At 43.5% G+C, this 21,390-nt stretch overlaps 4 protein-coding genes across 10 annotated transcripts; 3 read left to right on the top strand and 1 right to left on the bottom strand.

Moving 5' to 3' along the window:
• Positions 1–269: 269 nt before the first annotated feature.
• Positions 270–2,609, bottom strand: lzic (leucine zipper and CTNNBIP1 domain containing). Of its 4 annotated transcripts, none has more exons than XM_011621988.2 (7): positions 2,588–2,609; positions 1,573–1,697; positions 1,313–1,448; positions 1,097–1,195; positions 901–996; positions 681–762; positions 270–598 (listed from the first exon to the last, which is right to left on the bottom strand). In XM_011621988.2, exons 2-7 carry the CDS (start codon positions 1,671–1,673, stop codon positions 543–545), a joined length of 570 nt encoding a protein of 189 aa, XP_011620290.1. In that variant the 5' UTR covers positions 1,674–1,697; positions 2,588–2,609; the 3' UTR covers positions 270–542. The 4 variants fall into 4 exon arrangements, with proteins under 4 accessions (XP_011620290.1, XP_011620289.1, XP_003963172.1 ...); XM_011621987.2 differs by lacking the exon at positions 2,588–2,609 and adding an exon at positions 2,142–2,261; XM_003963123.3 differs by lacking the exon at positions 2,588–2,609 and adding an exon at positions 2,045–2,216.
• On the top strand, positions 1,606–5,180 carry nmnat1 (nicotinamide nucleotide adenylyltransferase 1). 2 transcript variants are annotated; one of them, XM_011621984.2, is made up of 5 exons: positions 1,606–1,736; positions 2,578–2,716; positions 3,270–3,453; positions 3,888–4,000; positions 4,237–5,180. In XM_011621984.2, exons 2-5 carry the CDS (start codon positions 2,602–2,604, stop codon positions 4,635–4,637), a joined length of 813 nt encoding a protein of 270 aa, XP_011620286.2. In that variant the 5' UTR covers positions 1,606–1,736; positions 2,578–2,601; the 3' UTR covers positions 4,638–5,180. The 2 variants fall into 2 exon arrangements, with proteins under 2 accessions (XP_011620286.2, XP_011620285.2); XM_011621983.2 differs by lacking the exon at positions 1,606–1,736 and adding an exon at positions 2,196–2,335.
• Positions 5,181–5,694: 514 nt separating this feature from the next.
• rbp7a (retinol binding protein 7a, cellular) lies at positions 5,695–7,122 on the top strand. Its single transcript, XM_011621981.2, has 4 exons — positions 5,695–5,829; positions 6,060–6,238; positions 6,319–6,420; positions 6,518–7,122. The coding sequence occupies exons 1-4, from the start codon at positions 5,757–5,759 to the stop codon at positions 6,575–6,577; spliced, it is 414 nt and encodes a 137-aa protein (XP_011620283.1). The 5' UTR covers positions 5,695–5,756; the 3' UTR covers positions 6,578–7,122.
• Positions 7,123–7,244: 122 nt separating this feature from the next.
• ube4b (ubiquitination factor E4B, UFD2 homolog (S. cerevisiae)) lies at positions 7,245–21,120 on the top strand. 3 transcript variants are annotated; one of them, XM_029833366.1, is made up of 29 exons: positions 7,245–7,555; positions 8,515–8,731; positions 9,139–9,274; positions 9,469–9,556; positions 9,821–9,965; positions 10,051–10,276; positions 10,438–10,917; positions 11,588–11,692; positions 12,360–12,501; positions 12,603–12,703; positions 12,872–12,986; positions 13,134–13,217; positions 13,411–13,467; positions 13,566–13,682; positions 13,760–13,858; positions 13,931–14,044; positions 14,214–14,412; positions 16,126–16,264; positions 16,338–16,437; positions 16,830–16,957; positions 17,051–17,149; positions 17,250–17,485; positions 17,592–17,718; positions 17,805–17,949; positions 18,079–18,213; positions 18,311–18,502; positions 18,657–18,831; positions 19,834–19,980; positions 20,102–21,120. In XM_029833366.1, the coding sequence occupies exons 1-29, from the start codon at positions 7,532–7,534 to the stop codon at positions 20,164–20,166; spliced, it is 4,137 nt and encodes a 1,378-aa protein (XP_029689226.1). In that variant the 5' UTR covers positions 7,245–7,531; the 3' UTR covers positions 20,167–21,120. The 3 variants fall into 3 exon arrangements, with proteins under 3 accessions (XP_029689226.1, XP_029689227.1, XP_011620291.1); XM_029833367.1 differs by lacking the exon at positions 11,588–11,692; XM_011621989.2 differs by lacking the exons at positions 10,438–10,917; positions 11,588–11,692.
• The last annotated feature ends 270 nt before the right edge of the window (positions 21,121–21,390 follow it).

Here is a 21,390-nt window from a genome sequence, read left to right as displayed (position 1 = left end):
AATCTAATTATCACTGCAGCTCAGTATGTTTCATGTCTTGTTGTTTTCTTTCTGACTGGATCAATAATCTGTGTGACAAGGACACAAAATGGCTGCAAAATTTTCCCAAGACCATTCAGTCACAGTTCATGATTCATTTTTACTGTTCTGCCATGTTTCTATTTTTTGATGCCACGAGGCTGTTATTTCTGCTCCACTGCTCATTTTTTATATACAGTATCTAAAATCCCAACACACACACACACACACACACAGAGACACACACCTGATTTCTGTGAGGGATTTCTTGTATGCATCACAGTATCGTTGGCGCCAACATTCACATGTCTATATACACATCACATGCATGGACTTATACAATTTTACAACTAATAGGAAAATACAAGACATTTACAAAAGCTGGCATATAAAAACAAGGCTGTTAAAAAGTGATAGCATCTACTGCAACACCTAAAGTTAGACCAGGTATTTACAATTTCAAAAATCGGTTGGCACGTTTGATTTTTCATCGTGACGGTTAAAATCAGTATTTGGCAGAATGATTACGCCTTGGTTTTCACTCCAGAACTCGCTAAAGCCATAATTTTGTCTTCAGAACCTAAAACAGCAGGAAAAAGTAAGACTGGATTAGTCCAAAAAAAAGCATCAGCGCATCAGTGCATGCGTATCGTTGCTCTTACCCAAGTTTGGCGTCACTTTCTCAAACTGGCTGAGAGTAGCTGTAGCGTTTTCCGAGAGAAACGCCTCGTCGTCTGCAGTCAGCTGTCGGGAAGCAAAAGGACCAGAGTGTTATTAAAGCCTTCCGACACGCAGCTCCTTCTGACGTGTGATCATATTTATACAGCTAATTTCGAGTCGGCCCAGGACGACCATCAGCGAGTGAGCTGTGGGTGAGGTCACCTTCTCTCCCAGTTTCCTCAGGGCTGTGAGGATTTCCATTTTCTGCTGCGTGTACACGTCTCTCGGCAGCTTTCCCACGATGACGTCTCGGTCCATCTGCACAAAATGAGACACAAATTTTGGCCAAGCAGGCGGAGATACCAGTGCTGCGCAGGAACAGAGTAACAAAACACGCTCTGCGTGCACATTTACACACCTCTGCTAGTCTGGTCCTCAGCTGCCCTGGCTGCTTCTTAGCAAAGAGTCTAATCACTTCTGGGGTTTTGAACGCTTGGCTAATGGCAGCCTGAATTGCCTGGAAAACACATTAGAGGAGAATGTGCAGGAGGTAATTTCTAGGCTGGCATATTTTGGGATGGGTTCAACAAACGACACTCATTCTGAATTGTAGCTGTAGGTCTTCATCTCGTACCAGCTGCATTCCACTGAGTTCATCCACAAGTGTCATGTCTCCTGTCATGATCTTCTTCAGGGAGTCATTGATTTCATGCAGCTGCTCCAGCGTTTCCTTCTTTGTCTCCTCATATTCCTCCTCATCCAGCTCCTCTCTGAGAATACACAATGGAAGCGAACTGGAAATTAACCTTCATAGGCCTACACAGGCATTTTTGGAGTGGACTCGCTCATCGGGATGTCAAAAGGGACCTGCTAGTGTTAAATGGACATTTTTACCTGCATTCTTCCAGGTCCTGCAACTGTTGCATCAATCTGTCGAGCTGCTCTTCCAAATTTTGCCTCAATTTTCCAGTTTCGGATTTCCCACGGGAAGCCATTTTCTAAGTCGCAGTTACAAAACTCTGACAACACAAGAAAAATCAGATAAACACGACCATATGGTACGTCATACCCTCGATTAACTCGTATTTTCTCGGCGGTATGTTGTAGAAAAATCTTACAGCAAAATATGTCGGTCAAATTCAAACTTACTCAAATAAATAAAGCTGACTCCGATACTGCTATTTAACTTAAACCAATCTAGCAAGACTCCAACATAATCCGATTTTCTTTGCAGGGTGGAGCTAGTAGCAATATAAAATGTTCGATATTAGACGATACGCCTACTATAAACGGTGGATTAAACTGATTCCAGACACTATTCATATAGCTCACAGGCTAGCTACCAAGCAATGGAAAAACAGCTCACCGCCTTCCACAGTCGATTGACAGGTTAAATGTTTGAAAATTCAGCGAAAAGAGGTTTCATTTAAGTAAACTACCAATTCCTTCTGAAAACTAACAACCTTTTAACGTCATCAGTGGGTCTTTAAAGCCAGTCGAGGCTTTTTTCGACTGGTGTTCGTGAACGCAACTCGCAGCGGTGGGTGCGGCTCTCTACTTCCGGGTCGGATCCGTCCAATAAGATTTCTCGATGTAACGACACCAAAACGCTTTACGTTAAAAACAAAACTAAAGCAAATATCCTCTGATCCTTCAGGTATTATAAGCATTATTTATGCATTCCTTCCCATAAAACTTTACATTTAATCTATGCTCGATGCTACTTAAACTTTTGTTATCAGGTCAAATTACTTTATAAATTACGTTATAAATGATTGAAGCGAGATTCAGTACGCATGTGATATTGTTGCACAACAGATTTAGATTACATGCCATACAATTCTGCACTGTTGTGATCAATCACATATGTTTTGATAAATGTTTTTCACCTTATGTCAGGTAAGCCTACCTCCATAATGAGAGATGGAGGGTCAGAACATGTCCAAAGTGGTCCTGCTGGCCTGTGGTTCCTTCAACCCCATTACCAATATGCATCTACGGATGTTTGAACTCGCCCGAGATCATCTGGAGGACACAGGTTTGTAAAAGATGGTTTAGCTCCTTTAAAAGCCTTAAAGGGAACATGTCTCAGAACGGGTTCAATAGTCTAATGAGGCCAAAATGGAGTATTGTGGGCGTCAGACTCCACCTAGTGTTTGATGGACACTCATCTTCTCACATCAGCACCAACAAAAGAATTTGTGAATCATCTTGTTGAGTGGTTGCTTATATGCCGACCTTCAGAGTTATTATTTTTAAAATAAAGAAATCTTGCAGAACCTTCTGCTTCCAAGGACTTTTGTGGGAGATTTGTGTTCCAGCAAGAAAAACAGATATTTTTTGTCACTGTTTGCATTTTAATCATTTGTTTCCGATGTTCTTATAGAAAAAAAAAAGCTTTATTTCGACATTGTATACATCATGGTGTAACACAGGCTGCACGCAGCTGCAACCAGGAGTGTTTCCTCTCCAAAATTTAAATGATATCAATGTCACCAATACTATATTCAATTACAAATTTTAGAATTTTGAATTTTTGAGTTGACAATTAAAATGTTTCTGTGATGAACTCCTCACTTCTCTTCCTGTAGGTCGGTACAGCGTGATTAAGGGCATTATCTCCCCAGTGAGTGACGGCTATAAGAAGAAGGGATTGATTGAGGCCTGCCACCGTGTGGAGATGGCCAGACTGGCCACAGAGAACTCACAGTGGATCACAGTGGATTCTTGGGAGTGTTTGCAGCCAGAGTGGGTGGAGACGCTAAAAGTCATCCGGTAATTTGATGATTTTCATGCCAGTCTTGGTGCTGATTCAAGGAAATGTTGCAGTGTTTCATTGTGTTTCTTCCATTTGGTTGCATCCCGTATTTTTTTTTATTTTTTTTTTACACATTCCTACACCCAGACATGTGTGCAGACACACACACACACACACACACACACACACACACACACCCACACCCAGTCACTTCTACACAGATCAACATTTACATTCTTTACATTTCATACACACCCACACATTCCAATTGCAGCTGTGCTATCAGTCGTCACAGTGGGCACACAAACACATGCAAGTGTCCATGAGGCAGAATTGACACACATCCAGGGATGATGATAGATCACCTGCTACAATGTCATGCATTATTAAAAAATAAAAAAACCGAATCTGACCATAGGATGCCATGTTAATCTTCTTTGTATCCACCAAGGCATCACTATGAGGAACAGATGGCTGCAGAGCAGAATGAAGACGATGTGGACACGGTCAGGTATGCCAAAAAGAGGCGCTATTTGGAGGGTACAACTCATCTAAAAATCAGAGGTAGGTCCTGCACGAGCACAGAATGGTTGATTTTTGATTTAAATATACTGAAATGTTGTTGCGGGTGGCTTTTGACAACAGCAGAATGTGAGAAAGTGAGAGGTGAGCCTCTTCAACATGAACAGTGATCACATGACTAACTATCCCGCCTGGTTGCACAACACACTTGTGAACAACAGTGAAACTCTCCTGCTGGTTCCTGTTTTTTCTCTCTAAGCTTCTTTCTTCATGCCTAGAGTGTCCTCAGCTCATGATGCTGTGCGGAGCGGACGTCCTTGAGTCCTTTGTCATTCCCAACCTATGGAAGCAGGACGACATCGCTGAAATCCTGGGCCGTTACGGTTTGGTCTGCATCACCCGTAGCGGCAGCGACCCGTACAAGTTCATACACCAATCAGACCTGCTGTGGAAGTACCGTAAGAACATCCACGTGGTCCCGGAGTGGGTGACCAATGAGATCTCAGCCACGCACGTGCGGCAGGCGCTCCGCCGCGGCCAGAGTGTCAGGTACCTGCTGCCGGACGACGTGGTCCAATACATACAAGAGCACCAACTCTACAACTCTGATACTGAGCAGAAAAATGCAGATGTGATTCTCGCCCCCCTGCAGAGGTACACGGGTGCTTCCTCCAGCTAAAGAGGGGACGTCAGTGCTCTAAATTCTGCATTTTTATCAGGATGCCACACAAATGTAGATCCAGTTGTGGTCTAAAACGGCCTTTAGTCAAAGATTAGACTGAGCAATGCAGATAATCTGAGTAGTAGAACACGTACCACTGTTTACATTTTCTTTTTCTCGCACAGGTTCACGCACAATTGCACACACACTCACACAAACACACATACAGACACACACACTCACCTTTATTTATGCTTCCAATAGTGCCTGTTATGCAAATGCTGTTTTTACATAATGTTAGCCTGAATGTAAAGGACTTTTTAGAAAATACAATAATTCAGGAGCAGCTTGAATTTTTATATTAGAAGATCAATTTGATTTCATTGCAGCAGAAAAATATTTAAGTCTTGTGTATTGGATGTTTTATCTGGTTCCTCTTCATGATGCTGACGAAGCTAAACAAAGGATTTTGGGGGATTTGTGTTTAAATGCTGACAGTTTGAGAGTTGTGGTGCTGTTTGTATTGAGTGAAATAAACCAAACCGTGTGTGTTCTTCTCCAGAGCGCTCCTGTCGTTTCTGTGTCGTCGACAGTTCACGTCCTGTGCTCTAATAATAGTCGCTCAAGCTAACCGTTGGCACACAGAGCGAAAATTTAAACAGACCTTTGGTCACTTTTTTCTGCAAAGTCTCACCTTTTGCCCTCCTCTAGTCGGAAATAAATTAACAAAAACAGTCATTTTTGTTCATTTGCGTCATTCTTCCTGTGTTAGTGACACCAATGTGTTTACCTCCTTTTGCTCATCTGGCAGCCTTAACAGGGGAACAAAATCTACTTTATTGAGGTAACTTAATTGCAGGTTTTCCACACAATTCTACCCACCAGTTAAATATGCAGTCCCGCAAACATTGTTCAATCATTTCAACACATTTCTTTGCAATTAATCATGGTTTATAGAAGGGTGAGACCAGTTGGACTCGTCCTTCTCTACTTCTCAGCAATGATGAGAAGGGTTCCTCCCTCCACACAAGACAGCCTCTCAGATGAGGCCCCTATGCATTTGTAATTCCACATTTCCCGGACGACAACCTGTTTTCATCAACCCTGCATTTTGAGGATCGTATTTTACCCTCAAAGATGCCGGACAGCTTTTGTGGTAGTTGGGAAATAATCAGCAATGTCAACTTTGAAGGCTACATGAATGCACTTGGTAAGTTGTCAGATTTTGTTTCATACGTTGCATCTGTGCAGGAGGACTTAAGGCATCTGTGTGTTATTTACCAGTGCTGTGAAATACATGCACAAATAATGTTTACCCTTGTGGTGAGTACCAGAAGGGGATTGTTCTCCTCTGTGTAGCTGTTTGTGTTGACACAGAGAATGCTGGTGGAAAAGTTTGTCTTCTGTTAATTTAAATGGGAACCTCTGCGAACTCCCCAGGCATTAACCTGTACTTACGTAAGATCGCTCTGAGGTTGAAACTGAAGAAGGTCATCGAGCAGCAGGAAGATCGGTACATCATCAAAACTTGCAGTACCTTCCGTAACTATGCCACCACTTTCAGGGTGGGTCAAGAGTTCCAGGAGTTCACAGAAGGGCTGGACAACAGACACGTTAAGGTGAAGATGGAATTCCAGGCAAATGTTGGGGGAACATTGTGGATCTCCTGTTTATTTGGTTCTATTGTTATCTGCAACAGTCAATGGTGACATGGCACGGCAAGAAAATGGTGTGTGAGCAGGTTGGGGAGAAAAAGTGCCGAGGTTGGACTCACTGGATGGAAGAAGACAAGCTGCACCTGGTAAGACAAGAGTATGTAAGATTACAGAAGAATGAATCCAGCCGACATGCACTGTGGAGGCCTGTTGTGTAATGTTCCGTATTCTTGTTGCTTAAAGGAGCTGTTCTGTGAAGGAGAAGTCTGCAAACAGGTTTTCAAAAAGAAAGTGAATGAGTGAAGAGGAGTTAATGGGATTTGGAATTTGAATAAACCCCTCCGGAAAGTGCCAGTACTTTACTTTGAGACTGTACATCAATTGGCCACATTAAACCCAGTGTCATCTCACGTTGCCGTCATGTCGTCCTGGAAGTCTCTGCATCCGAACATTGGTGCAGTTGTCACATGCACCAGTGTAAAATCCTCCTCCAGCATCATCCTGAAAGGACTAAAAGCTTCATCTGTGAACTGAAAAAACAGCCAGTAATGATGGGAATGGTGCAGAACAGAGGCCCCACCAGAGGTTCCCTGTCAATGTGCTCATAGAACACAGCTGCTTTGGATGCAATCAAGACGAGGTGATTTTAATGTGTATATATAGGTCTGTGTTCTTTAGAATTAACTGAACATTCGGTGTTGTTTTCTGTCAGCCAGCTGAAAAGTCGTTTGTCAGAGCAGGTTTGATGAGAGAAATCTCTAACCTCCCTAACTGCAACCCCTAACCCTAACTGTTCCTTTGCATTCCTGAAGTGTGTTGTGGACTTTGCACGATAAAACGTTTTAAAAGAAATCATAAGTCCAGTGTTTTGTTTTTGAATATTTACTATATTTAGGATTTCTTACGGTATGACACGGCAGCCTGTCACTGCATCTAATGTACAAGATGCGCCGTCCCCGGAATCACGTGACATTTTGCAGAACCAAAATGGCCGCTGTTGTATTTTGACGTGTAACAGTTACCTACTTTTCTTTTTGTTTCAAGGTTGAAATCAAGCGAACGACAGGCTTTTTAGGGGAACAATATCTCACATCCACCGCAATCTGTCGTCCTATGTTTATTTGTAGTGCAATTTAGACTGACACTTCCAGAATAATTTAGACAATGCATATTTAGTTCGAAAAACGCTAGCTAGCTGGCTCTGGCTGGCACACAGTGAAGGCATTGGAAGTGAAATAGCTAGTTAACTTAGCTACGATGGAGGAATTGAGCGCAGATGAGGTAAGATGATACTCGAAAATGACATAGAATGCGTGCCGAGAAGTATTGCTATTTATTCTAACATTTACAATGAATACGCGTGAGTACAAATGTATTTTATTTCATTTGACATCCATTTAAATGGCCCCGCTAGTAGGGAGCTTGCTGTAAAGCTAATAGTACGATAGCATAGATAGCATTTTTCAAATCCCCAAATAAATTTCACGGCGAGCGCATCACCGGCATGGTTGGTTGTGTGCCAGTTAGAACAACCCATGTTTTCATTCACTAAAACGAATATATTCACATAACTTTGTCATACGGTTTTGACAGCATTAATTTATTTAGCCGGTGCTCAATGCTAACCTGCTAAAGTAGTGTCAGAACCTCGGCAATAATCCGGTTCAGGGACAACGTTGACTCCCTATAAATGGCATTATATCAAGTCAATGCGCCCTGTTGATTGTTAGTGAACACCAGTTATCATGCTTTGTAGACTTTCTAATTTGCTACGAGCTGGCTGGCAGTTGCTAACATTGTTTTGCTAACAGAAATTAGCCTGTGAGACGACTCAGCATAAAAACCCACCGGGCCACCATTGTGCGTTAAAGTGGGCCGCAGAGACTGTTGCGCTTTTGCTCTCCATACTGTAATTCATTGCAATTTCCCCCATTAATCTCCTTTATACATTGTCATCTCGTTAAGAATCATTAAAACTTGGAGTTTTCAGAAGCTTCTTCGTGTAGGCTCTCGTCTGTTTTTTTTATTTCTTTTCTTTTTTCGACATGAAACCGATTAATGATCAATCATTATAATCTGTGTCATACAGTTCAACTTGTTCCTTTTATTTCTGATTTATTTATTTCTTTTTTGATACAGCCTTCACGAATAGTTTAAATAATCTCCAAGTGGTAGTTGGGCCTATAGGGCTTCCATACTACCCCCTTTATAATGTATATCTGCTGTCATTTGTGTTCAAGATTCGTCGAAGGAGACTTGCGCGACTGGCAGGTGGACAGACGTCCCAGCCCAGCACCCCCCTCAGCACGCCCCTGACGTCCCCACAGAGAGAGACCCCACCTGGACCCCTCCCTGGACCCTCAGGTGCCACCAGCCAGCCGTTACCAGCAGCCTCTCAGTCTTTGGGACTCAACGTCCACAGCGGCACCCCCGCCACATCCCCAGTAGGCACCGCTGGTAAGAACCACATCAGGCCAAAAGATACGTGCACATTGTCATTGAAGTGTTTCTTTTGTGAATCCAGCGTGTCTTTAACTTAACACGGTCAGGTTGTTGTAGCAGAGTTGTTTTTTTTTAGCCCTTAGTCGCTTTCGATTTTAAATATCTTTATAACCTCGTAATTAAAGATTAGAGTCTATGTTTATGACCTGTAGGCAGGAAATTGAGATATAAATACGCCGCCTTTTGATTTTGCTGTAAGTTTACTGCATGAAGGAAATGCTTGCTTTTAATTTTCTATGGTTCAAAATACAGGTCAACTATAAATGGCTACATTGACTTTTCCCTGAAATTGTTTATGCAGAGGTACTGCTGTTGATATACAAGCCTTCCGTTAAAATATAGGTGGATTTTTTCTTTGACAGGTGTGGCATACGGCAGTCAGAGCAGCGAGGGCGTCAGCTCCCTCTCCAGCTCCCCCTCCAACAGCCTCGAGACGCAATCCCAGAGTTTGTCACGGTCCCAGAGCATGGACATCGACACTGCCTCCTGCGAAAAGAGGTACCTGTTGTTCAGTGGCATGTCGAGATGTCAGCTCGTTGCAAAGAAAGGAAGAGCTGTGATTCTCAGGGAGAAGCGCATCAAAAGTCATGTAGCCGCGTGTTTTACAGTTTCAGCTGAAGTTAACGCGTCATAAACTGCTACCTGCCCTGCTCTGTACACATGATGTAGAGTCGCGCTCTGTTTTATTCCAGCATGTCCCAGGTGGATGTGGACTCAGGGATAGAGAACATGGAGGTGGAGGACAGTGATCGCAGGGAGAAGAGAAACCTGACTGAAAAGGTAAAGGTCAAAACTGGAACCCAACACCACACAGAAGAGTCATGTTTAACCTGTCTTTTTGAGTTTTTAATGGTCTGTTGTTATGTACAGAGAAGTTGGTTGGGGACTTTCCACGCTGCTCTTACTTTTAGTTTCATTATTTTCTGGCAGGCCAGACTTCCTAGTTGGGAGATTAGTTGTAAATGTCAGAATGACAGTAGGACGATCTATTTTGCATGTACATTTGCATTAAATCTCACTGCGGTCTGGCTTCTTCCACCTCAGGAAACCTCTTCAAACACGGATGTGTCAGAGGAACAAGCCCTGCAGCTTATTTGTAGGATCCTCCGTGTGTCATGGAAGGAGCAGGATAGAGATGTTATCTATCTGCCTTCACTGGCCATAGAGTTCCATCAGAACCCTAAAGATGGTTGGTGTCACCCCATGCTGTCTCTCTTTGTGCGTTCCACCTGACTCGTACTTATGCCTGACCGATGGTTTTGTCCCTCCTGCAGTGTACTCCGACTTTAAAGACCTGATAGGCCAGATCCTAATGGAAGTCTTAATGATGTCTACACAGTCGCGTATTCACAACCCTTTCGCCAGCTTAACCGCCACTTCTGAACCAATCACAGCATCCAAATCTCCCGATCATCGCATGACATTAGTTCAGCCCTCCAGCCACGGGGGCAGTCCCATGGGTCCCAGTTCAGGGTCTTTTGGAGCCAGCTCTCTGTCCAGGCAAGTACCATGATTTATTGAGCTCTGACACTGCACCTACTACACCCAGTTATATTTAATTTATTCAATTTTGGGGAATCTTATCTGCTTTTACCAGAATTGGAATTTTTGCAGTGTTTGTTGCCAGGTGTATATATTCAAAACATCAATACTGTTCACAGTTTGTATGGTTGTGGTAGTCCTCTTTCGGTGACCATGGATGCAAGCAGGGGGACCTCCTCATCTTTCTCTGCCCCCACCACCCTCGCCATACCTCCATCTCCCTCTACACCACAGTTCATTGTTCCCCCCAGCCCTCCTACCCCAGCAAGTCAAAGAAACACTCCGAATGCTGCGTCTGCCCCCATGCCCATCTCTCAGCGTTACCGGCCTTACTCCGTCATGTCTCCCTGGACGGCCCCTTCCCCGACTAGCCCTGGCTACAGAGGATTCAGTGTCTCTGGACCCTTTCCTAGTCCAGCGGGGCCTCCAGTTCCTCCCAACACTCCCGTTCCTGCTCCATCACTGAATCACCAGCCTCTCTCCTTGAGTTCACCCAGGGCTCACAACCCACATTCCTCTGCATTCCCCCCGGTGATGCCCTCCTCTCTCAGATCAAATACCCTTCCAGCTGCCTTTGCTTCCAGGATCCCACCCTCTAGGTATCTCATCTTCCAGTTGCATGCTACTTTATGGTCCACCTGCACACAGACATATTACTAGCATAGTATTTAGAAATTAGAAGAGTTTAAACTTGAATGTAAATCAGATTCATTTTATTGTGTAACTTCCTTTCATCAGTTTACATGCAGTTGGTTCTCATATGAAACAAGATTTAGACCAGAGCAGCTTCATCTACACCAGTTGCCCAATTAAAATTCCAAAACAGGCATTTCTTCATGCATGGTAGTTGATATTAAGGCACATTTATTGTCTTCTTTTTCGAAACTCTTATTGATGTTGGATTGTAATTCTAATTGTGCTGAATTGCTTCTGAATAGTTAAGCAAAGATGTGACATGCACCTCTGTGGATTGGTGCTTTAGTGACTGACTGTGACAGTCAGTTCAGTTAAGAGTTCAAAAAACCTCTGACAGTGAGTTGAAGCTGCAGACAAAATGGCAGTAATGAATTTTTCAGAAACAGCAGCGGCACCAGAAGTAGGCTCGAAGCATGCACACCTCCAGCATCCCATCATCTTTGTCCTCTTGTGGCTTTTTAAAAGAGTCGACTTTTATCTTTGTTATGCCCCCCCAATCCTCTCGCGTGCGCGCCATCGTTACTTTCGTTCCTTCCCTCACCCCCCCTGTCTTTTTCCCCCCCGTCTTGATAGCCCCTTGTCATTCCTGTTCCATGCCCTGTCTGACATGTCTCAGGGCAGCAGTGACGAAGATTCGGAAGAGGAGGAGGATTTTGCACGGGTTCAGTTTGGGTCCAGGTACACACTGATGCACGGTGTGGGTGTGTACGTGCCTGTCTGTGCTTGCTCAGTCCGCTGCATGTTGCAGTGGTTCTGTGAGCCTTACCACTAACCATGCACAAACACATTTCAGTCTACTGTACTGTACATTTGCTCAGCAGGGGTTTAGCTATAACTTCGCATTGTTAAAGCCTTGACGGACGTAAGTATTAAATACCTTTTTCAGCAGTGCTTTTGTCCAAATATACTCTTGAGTGGTAGAAATGGAAACAGTGGTGTTTAAATGCTGGTTATAAATGTCTCTCAACACTGAAAAAATATTGAACTCCAATATCATCAAGCTGTTTTAATCTGGCATGAAGCAGTTCTGAAATGGATTTATATTTGAACATGTGTTACTCTGTGAGGTTGTGCTTTGTATGACCACTAACAGCAATTCAGGTTTCTGGGTTCTAGTTGGCAACATCCTAATACCTGCCTAAAAGCCATCAGCTCTGAAAAATGTATGATGTTTTTCATATTCAGGGGTCCAGAATTGAGCGGCTGTGGGGCCTCACTAATGCAGTGGTTTGTTTCTTGCAGGACCCTTGAGAGTGGCTTTATTAACCATACATTTATGGTTATGTTTGATTTGATATACAAGATAACGCCTCTCTGTCCTTGTCTGTTTTCTCTTACCTTGTAGTCTCGGTGCATGTGGTGGGGGGGTGTCCTGTGACTCACCCAGCGACCGTTTCACCATTGAAACGTGCAAAGAGACAGAGATGCTGAACTACCTCATCGAGCGATTTGACAGTGTTGGCATTGAGGAGAGGAAAGCTCCCAAGGTTGGTGACCGCCTTTATAACAAACCAACACCAGGTTTAAAACAGCTTTACTAAATTTTATTCCCACCTGTGCGACTCGTCTGCGCTTGTTTGCGACACAGATGTGCAGCCAACCAAACGTCAGCCAGCTTCTCAGCAACATTCGCTCTCAGTGTATTTCTCACGTCGCTATCGTCCTGCAAGGCACCCTGACCCAGCCTCGGTAAGAGCGCCATCGCTCACAATCTTAGTCATTACGGATGCTGGTACATTCTGTTCCTTTCCCATGTCAGTCACCATAGCAACTACTCTTTCATTTCAACCAAAGACACATCACGTATTTGTTCAATTCCAACACCGCGTTGTCTGTTCTGTTCTGTCCCACGTGCAGGAGCCCACTCCACCAATCTTTTCTGGTACCTTATATGTTGTGTCGGAACCTTCCATACGGCTTCATTCAGGAGCTGGTGCGCATTACACACCAGGATGACGAGGTCTTCAGACAGGTGGAAAGCAAATATCTTTAATTATTAATTTATGGTTTGACATTTACTTTGTTGCTAGGTTATGACTGCCCACATTCAGTAAACTTCAGTCTTCATGTAACAGTTTATGGCATAAAACATCTAGAAAACCTCTTTTGTGATTTCCAGATATTTGTCCCCATCCTCCATGGACTGGCACTGGCCATGAAAGAATGTTCCTTTGACAGTGATAACTTTAAATTCCCTCTCATGGTAAGGCAATGTAGAATTCAGACCTTTAGGAGAGAATAAAATCCTGCATTATTCCAGTTATATTTCATGAATATTCTGAAAATCATGTTTATAAATGTTTCTGTAAAGAAGATTATTGTAGGAAATCATTAAAGGAGGAAGCCTCTGCCTCCTGGATCTGTTACCATTATTTAGCTACATGTTGTATTTACAGGCATTAGCTGAGCTCTGTGAAATCAAGTTTGGAAAGACTCATCCAGTCTGTAGTTTGGTAATTATGCTCCTTCTTCTAAGTTTTCAACATTCTGTTTTTTTGAATAACCGGCTGATTGTTTTCCTAAAACGTGACATCATGACTCTAATATTCAGATAACGTCCCTCCCTCTATGGTGTCCAAAACCTTTGAGTTCTGGCTGTGGCAGAGAGCTCCAGAGACTGTCCTACCTGGGAACCTTTTTCAGCCTCTCTGTCTTTGCAGAGGACGATGTCAGTTATCTTCTTATTTGTGTTGACATTCATAGTCTTAGTTCTGTTGTTAAAGTATATATTGAATTCATCCTCAGGCAAAAGTAGGAGAGAAGTATTTCTCTGGTCCAGCCATCACAATAGAGAACACGCGAGTTGTCAGCCAGTCAATGCAGCACTACCTGGAATCAGCAAGGGTGCGTATCATCCTCATTGTCCATTTGTTGCATATGAGTAAATGTTGAAAATATTGTGTGCCTTTTTTTCAGGGTGATCTTTTCAAAATGCTCCATAACATTTTACTAAATGGAGAAACGCGCGAGTCAGCGCTTAATTACATGGCAGCTCTAGTTAACTACAATGTGAAGAAAGCTCAGATGCAGGTAAGTTTTTCATTTTCTTATCTCAAAATTTTTAAAATGGATAGTAAATAAATGCGTCTGTGGATGTGTTGGCAAACTTTTGGTTTGATATTCTGAAATTTGAAATACAAGTCCATGTTCCTTTAATGTGAATGTAAACCATGTAATTGTGTCTGATTTGCTCTCTTAGACTGATGATAAACTGGTATCGACGGATGGCTTCATGCTCAACTTTTTATGGGTGCTGCAGCAGCTGAGTATGAAGATCAAACTGGAAACAGTGGACCCTTATTATATTTTCCACCCACGTTGTCGCCTTGTTGTCAGTCCTGAGGAGACCCGCCTGAAAGCCACCATGGAGGAGCTCAAAAGCTGGCTTACTGAGCTGAGTATGTTGAGAATTTTATCTGTTGCTTTTATGAAAAGAAATTATGAAATGAAAAACATTACATCCGTCCGTTTCCCTTTCGAGAAACTCGCTAACTGCAGCTACAGAAGCCATTTTGGCATTTTGCTTTAAATTTGCTTTAAAAAAGGAATTCGACATCCCAGAGATGGTCCAGCTCATTCTTGTATAGTCATATTGTATTCCTGCAGCTTTTGCTTTTAATTGATTTAAATAAATATAAATGGAGTTCTATAAATCATCCTATTATTAGCTTTCATGTGAAATAAAAAAACACTGGCAGATTATTTTGATAGCTTGTTTAACGTGTTGATGTATTTGAAATGATGGGTTCTACTTCATCCCTGCTGACCGCGAGAGGCGTTGCTTTTAGCTCTGAATAGTCTATGTGTCAAACTCAGTCCTCGAGGGCCACGATCCTGCCGGGTTTTCTGTCCTACCAGGCTGAAAATGCATTCAGTGGGATAGAAAACCCGGCAGGATCGTGGCCCTCGGGGACTGAGTTTGACATGCCTGGACAGGTATCGTGTTCTCCATTGCTGGTGGCTCTGCAGCTGTCAGAGCAGCGACCGGTTGCCCTCCAGTAGCTGCAACCACGATCTCTCCTGAGCGCGTGGATGCGTGGCGTCTTTTCGCTGGTGGGTTGAGGGCATACACCTCCAAATGTCAACCACAACAGATTGACTTCAGACTTTGGCATATGGTACAATGGTTCTACAATTCCACACATTGCTTAATAATGCCTCCACGGGCAGATCACAAGGCTGATGACGAGGTGTGAGGCTGCAGCCCGTGCGCCTCTACGGTCTCGGCTTGAAGGTCCTCCCATATCTAGGAGGCTAGGGTGGCTTTGGACGGTGTAACTACGACAGCCAGACCTCACCCTTACAGTGTTCCTGCACCGTTTTTGGGCTATTCTGAGTGGGATGTCGGTTGACCTGTTACTTTTCTTCATCTCTTGGGCAAACTAATGTACATTTCAGCTGTGGTTCCTCTGGGTTTGCTGTTGCTGCACCCCTGCAGAGGTGGCTGAACAGCTCTACTTAGAAGCTGAGTGGCACAAGTGCTGGAAGCTCAAGATATCATGGCAGTATCTCGTTGCCTTGACCTCGTTGGAGGGACAGGTCCTAAATGCTCAGGGATGTCCCTCTTGGCTCTGTTCAGTCTCAAAAGGAGACTGTCACCACAGATGCCTGCCCCTCTGGATGAGGTGCAGTGAGGCAGAGCAGGATGGCCCATGTGGCAAACACATCAATATGCTTGAGCTGGGAGCAATATTTCGTCGATGTGAGGATTGACAACGGCACAGTGGGGAGCCATTGTCTGGTGTCCGTCTTCTTGGAGATTACATCATCCGAGAGCCAAGAAAAGCCCTTGGTACAGGTAGCGCTGAAGGTGGGCTGCTTGTAAGACTGTGTTCCGTGTGGCCACCACCGCTGTGCAGTGTGTCAGTGAGCCGCACGTCCTGTTGATCAGTGGCTTGTGTTTAAGGTGGAATTTGGCAGAGAAGGGAGGAGTGTGATCTTTTGTTTGTAGTGCAGGCCTTGAAGGATGCATTTAGAGGATGGATCAGCTCTTTCTCTGTTATGGTGGCCCTAACAGTGGTTGTCCCACAAATTGGGACTCTGATGGTCATTTGGGATTCACACTACTGTAGTTACATTTGTAACTTTGTTTTATTTCTTCACATGAACAGATGAAGATCCCCGCAAGTTCTCAGAACCCAAATTCCCCACTGAGTGTTTCTTCTTGACACTACACACCCACCATTTGTCCATTCTGCCGAGCTGCAGGCGCTATATTGGCAGGTTGCGAGCAATCCGTGAACTGAACAGGTACATGCATACTTGCAAACAGATGGTGAGTTCCATTTCTAGCATGCTCAGTTTGGGATGTTATCCATTTTAGGAGTGTAGAAGAGTTAAAGAACAGTGAAAGCCAGTGGAAAGATTCTCCCCTTGCCAGTCGACACAGAGAGATGCTGAAGCGATGCAAAACCCAGCTCAAGGTCAGTTCTGCGTTCTCTCACAGAGAGTTGAGCCACATCAGGAAAAGGTTACCCAGCAATGACTTCATTTTTGTTTTACCAACACAATTTATACACAATTTATAAGTTTTATACAGGGGAACTGTTTTCATTCTTGAGTACATTTTGCATACTGTGTAGGCTTTTAAAAATGTATTCATTAACAAAGACTGGAAGATTTAATCTACTCTGAGTGTTTATTACCCTAATGTATAGTTAAATACATATATTGGAAAAATATCACAAATTGCCACACGAAACTAATTGTGTAAATCTGCTATTTTATCCTTATTATGAAGCTCACATGTATTGCAGTGTTGACTGCGGCACATTTCTAGTTTTGATGCTCAGTGTGTTTGACTTTGTCCTGTCAGAAACTTGTCCGAGCCAAAGCTTGTGCTGACATGGGCCTTCTGGATGAGAACCTACTACGCAGATGTCTGCAGTTCTACAGCACAGTAATCCAGCTTATTCTTCGCATGGTGGACCCTGCTTACCCTAAGTGTGTTACACTGTCATGTTTATTGTTTTTTTAAGAATAGATGAGGCAACACAGAAACATGACTGCTAAACTACTGTATTGGTTCTCCCGCAGCATCACATTGCCTCTGAACCCTGAGATTCCTAAAAGCTTTGCTGCTCTGCCTGAGTTCTACATTGAAGATGTTACTGAGTTTCTGCTTTTTATTGTGCAGTAAGTTTGATTGGTAAACTGTCCTGGGAGTTTAGAATTATATACTAACACTGCATGAGTCATTTTCTCCATCTGATTGCCCTCCTCTCTGTTATTGAAGGTATTCTCCCCAGGTTTTATATGAGCCATGTGTCCAGGACATCGTCACCTTTTTGGTGGTTTTCATCTGCAGCCAGAACTATATCAGGAACCCCTATCTTATTGCCAAGCTTGTGGAGGTGCTATTTGTCACCAACCCAGCTGTACAGCTTCGTACTCAGCGATTCTCTGAAATGATGGAAAACCATCCGCTGTGCATCAAACAGCTGGTGCCTGCCCTAATGAAGTTCTACACCGGTGGGTTCTGTCTGTCAAGTGATTGTTGAGCTCTAGTAGTGAACAGGAATTAGTCCTGATATTAGAAGAATAAATATTCTTGCTTTTTATTCTCTCCACTGGGCAGATGTCGAGCATACTGGAGCCACCAGCGAATTCTACGATAAGTTTACAATACGGTACCATATCAGCACTATCTTCAAGAGCCTCTGGCAGAACCTTGCCCACCATGGCACTTTCCTGGAGGAGTTCAAGTTAGTTTTATTGTGATGACACAGCGTACTGCACTTTGAATTGTCTGTGCCACTTTGAGTCTAACATCCACCTTTCCCATCTTTAGCTCCGGCAAGCAGTTTGTGCGATACATCAACATGCTGATTAACGACACCACCTTCCTGTTAGACGAAAGTCTGGAGTCCCTGAAGCGTATTCACGAGGTTCAAGAAGAGATGAGGAATAAGGAGCAGTGGGATCAGCTGCCCAGGGTCAGTCTCTACTTTGGTAAAACTCGGACTGTGGTTATTGTGTTGAATGTCGTCACCTCACCTACTTTTGAGCTGCAAGGTGTCTGGAGCAGAGGAGAATGGTGTCATATTTCTGTGCCAACATTTCAGGAGCAGCAGCAGAGCCGCCAGTCCCAGCTGACTCAGGACGAGCGGGTTTCTCGCTCCTATCTTGCCCTGGCCACTGAGACTGTGGATATGTTCCACATCCTCACCAAGCAGGTTCAGAAGCCTTTCCTCAGGCCTGTAAGTGATTTACAGAGTAGCCCCCATCTTACTGTGGAATTTGTGAAGCAAGACGTCACAGCCTCCTCCATCTAATAAACCACACGTTTGTTTTTAGGAGCTCGGGCCTCGTTTAGCGGCCATGCTGAACTACAACCTCCAACAGCTCTGTGGGCCCAAGTGTCGTGACCTGAAGGTGGAGAACCCGGAGAAATACGGGTTTGAGCCCAAGAAGCTCTTAGACCAACTGACCGATATCTACCTGCAGCTAGACTGTGCCCGCTTCGCTAAAGCAATTGCAGATGACCAGGTGGGCATTGTTGATAGCAAATCCAATCAGTTTTCTCAGAGATGAAGCATGGGTCATGTCATGAGTTGAGCTGCAGGCAGTTGTGGTAGATCACAGGGGTCGTTTGCTTCTCTGCCCTTATACAGTATCTATCACTTTTGTCTCATGCGTACAGAGGTCCTACAGCCGCGAGCTCTTTGAAGAAGTGATTTCAAAGATGAGGAAGGCCGGTATTAAGTCCTCCATCGCCATTGAGAAGTTCAAACTGTTGTTGGAGAAAGTGGAGGAAATAGTTGCCAAGAACTCTCAGTCTGAAATGGATTACAGCGACGCACCTGATGAGTTCAAAGGTATGTCTAGCTGGCACAAGCCTATAAGTGCAGTAAGTCAACACTTAGAATTTATAGTCATTAATATCATCAGTAAACACTTGTTGGGATCCAGTGTCCTTCAAAGTAAAGCTCTATGTATGTAACTTTATCCACACACCTCAAACAAGCTTCCTGTGACAATTTCAATGAAATTCTTTGAGGACAAATGGGAAATAATGACAATAAATTAGGAATCATAGTCATGCAGAAAGTGTTTACAAGTTTTACAGCCATAAATCACTAAATATTTGTCCCCCCAGCAGGAAAGGTGTGAGATGTAGATCTCTGATCTGAGTCGAGGTTGGCGAGTGCAGACAGAAAGAATCTTCCGCTGCCTGTGTTACTGTTGAATACCAGACATTTACAGAGGATTCAACGGCTCACAGAGGTCGTATAGGCATCTTAGAGCAGGGCTATCCTATAACCACCAGCCTAATATAATCTGGGAAGAGAACACGACCCGCATACTTCCTTTGATACGCTGTTATGCCAGCCAAACCCACCACAGTCGATGGGAGTGTGCCATGCAGCAGTTTGGAGTATCACGTTTCTATGCGCTTAAAATTTCCCACGACAGCTATTATATTTGTAGCTCTCATGTCGCACTGTACCTTGTGACATTTTGGCGTAGGTCACCCCTTTTTCCAATGCTCCGGAGGAGATATTTGATATTTTCTTCGCTGCTGTTTTGACAGCCACGGTAATTGAAGCGCTATCGTTTTTTCAGCTGTCGGGGCTGGACAGGGCACGTGATGCCTCATGACACGACATCACGACATAAATTTACTGCTTTACAGCCCTTAAATTATTGCGCAGTTCTTGAAAATGGGTGCAAAGGCCTTGATAATGTAATTAAATCCTGCAGCAGCTCTCGGTGCTCGTATACAAAATACCCAAATGCAGCACGACTCAACTTTCTGTGCAGAACAATGAGAATCACTATTCCTTTTTAAATGTTTTTCTGCAACTTTGTGACAACAGACCCACTGATGGACACTCTTATGACCGACCCCGTGATTCTGCCCTCCGGGAACATCATGGACAGATCCATCATCCTGCGGCACCTGCTCAACTCCCCCACCGACCCATTCAACCGGCAGCCTCTCACGGAGAGCATGCTGGAGTCAGGTAACGCGTCTTAAACCGTGTGTTCGCGTAGGGAACGGCTTCCTCGGATCTGTTACTGGGAAGGAATCACTGAGGTGCAGGTTAGTAGGCGGCTTCTCACTGTTTGTTGTTTATTCTTCAGTCCCTGAACTGAAGGAGAGGATCCACACTTGGATGAGAGAGAAACAGACTGGACGACCTGGCTGAGGACCACATGCTAACATCAACTGACCTGCTCCGATGATTAAGGGATCTTTCACGTTCATTGTCTCTCGCCCTATGACATCAACAGCAACCACAAAAGATTTTGAATAGAGGAAAAAGGAGATCTGGTTTGATTTTTTTTTTTTTTTTTTTAATTTGCATTTACCCTATTTGTGTGAAACGATTATCATGGTTCTAAGTCCAAATATAATAAAGTTAAGTCTTTCATGTTTTTCTCATGGGTTTGTGAATATATACATAAATCAAATTATCTACATATATTTAACAAGGATTAGTTGATGCCGCAAGAATTGTTTCCACAACCAAAAACATTGACAAGTTATTTTTTCTTTATTAGTTCTTGTTCTGTTTCTAAACACTCGTTTGAATTAAATACATGATTTACTGTTGAATGTTCAGGATAAGTTACTAGTCCCGAGTTCAGCGTCGGTGAGGAACTAATGTACACAGGTTTTCCACAGCCTAAAGATCATCAATTTGTGCGTAACAATTAAGTTCCGAACTTCAATCATCCATGAAGACAAATGCATAACTAATCATTAGTGTCTGCTTGAGTATGAAGTGGGTAACCAAAAGATTTCATTGCTCCTCTTAGTCCAACGTCCCCCGTTGTCTTTCATAGACTGGCTCGTTCTAGCGCGTGCACAGCCTGAAGTTCTGAACCTCCTAAGCGCCTCATGAACAAATAACCCTCTATCGTTAGAGGTGGACAGAACATGAGAATGTAGCATGAACATCAGAAAAGACATGTTACGAGCACACCATTTACTGTAACTGTTCTTCAGAACCACTGACATCTCGCCTCAAGATGGTCTCTTTCAACAGCACTGTAACTTGACCTTGCTGACCTTAACTGTACAGGAAATGATTTCCTTTAACCACCTCCCTGTTTTGGAAGCTAGAATTTTGAACTGAAATAAATGATGATGCACATTATTTCACATCTGGTCATTGTTCTGTTTTTATGTTATTTAAAAAAAACATTTTTCAAGATACAGTTTTGACATAAATAAGACAATATAGACACTGCATGGATAAATATAAAGCGTGACTCAGATTTATAACTTCAACATGTAAACACTGCATATTAACAGAACCCCCCCCCCCCATCTACTACAATTGGATTAGACAGTTAAAACAATTTTACTTGTAACGTGTGTACGTCAGTAAATATTCATTCATATATTTAGGAGTGCAGGTTTCCCA

The sequence above is a fragment of the Takifugu rubripes genome, chromosome 3 (assembly GCF_901000725.2).
Source record: "Takifugu rubripes chromosome 3, fTakRub1.2, whole genome shotgun sequence".
Classification (NCBI taxonomy): Eukaryota; Metazoa; Chordata; class Actinopteri; order Tetraodontiformes; family Tetraodontidae; genus Takifugu; species Takifugu rubripes.
This window is presented reverse-complemented; position numbering and strand designations above follow the sequence as displayed.

What these genes read in the sequence shown, in the direction of transcription:
- lzic (XM_011621988.2), bottom strand. Translation starts at nt 1,673, where the DNA reads ATGGCTTCCCGTGGGAAATCCGAAACTGGAAAATTGAGGCAAAATTTG. An exon ending in CAGGACCTGGAAGAATGCAG is followed by an intron (nt 1,449 to 1,572) that starts GTAAAAATGTCC and finishes GTGTATTCTCAG; the next exon opens with AGAGGAGCTGGATGAGGAGG. An exon ending in TGAGGACCAGACTAGCAGAG is followed by an intron (nt 997 to 1,096) that starts GTGTGTAAATGT and finishes CATTTTGTGCAG; the next exon opens with ATGGACCGAGACGTCATCGT.
- nmnat1 (XM_011621984.2), top strand. Translation starts at nt 2,602, where the DNA reads ATGGAGGGTCAGAACATGTCCAAAGTGGTCCTGCTGGCCTGTGGTTCC. An exon ending in GAGACGCTAAAAGTCATCCG is followed by an intron (nt 3,454 to 3,887) that starts GTAATTTGATGA and finishes GTATCCACCAAG; the next exon opens with GCATCACTATGAGGAACAGA. An exon ending in AACTCATCTAAAAATCAGAG is followed by an intron (nt 4,001 to 4,236) that starts GTAGGTCCTGCA and finishes CTTCATGCCTAG; the next exon opens with AGTGTCCTCAGCTCATGATG.
- rbp7a (XM_011621981.2), top strand. Translation starts at nt 5,757, where the DNA reads ATGCCGGACAGCTTTTGTGGTAGTTGGGAAATAATCAGCAATGTCAAC. An exon ending in AGGCTACATGAATGCACTTG is followed by an intron (nt 5,830 to 6,059) that starts GTAAGTTGTCAG and finishes CGAACTCCCCAG; the next exon opens with GCATTAACCTGTACTTACGT. An exon ending in TGGACAACAGACACGTTAAG is followed by an intron (nt 6,239 to 6,318) that starts GTGAAGATGGAA and finishes TATCTGCAACAG; the next exon opens with TCAATGGTGACATGGCACGG.
- ube4b (XM_029833366.1), top strand. Translation starts at nt 7,532, where the DNA reads ATGGAGGAATTGAGCGCAGATGAG. An exon ending in AGGAATTGAGCGCAGATGAG is followed by an intron (nt 7,556 to 8,514) that starts GTAAGATGATAC and finishes TTTGTGTTCAAG; the next exon opens with ATTCGTCGAAGGAGACTTGC. An exon ending in TTTCTGCTTTTTATTGTGCA is followed by an intron (nt 17,150 to 17,249) that starts GTAAGTTTGATT and finishes CTGTTATTGAAG; the next exon opens with GTATTCTCCCCAGGTTTTAT.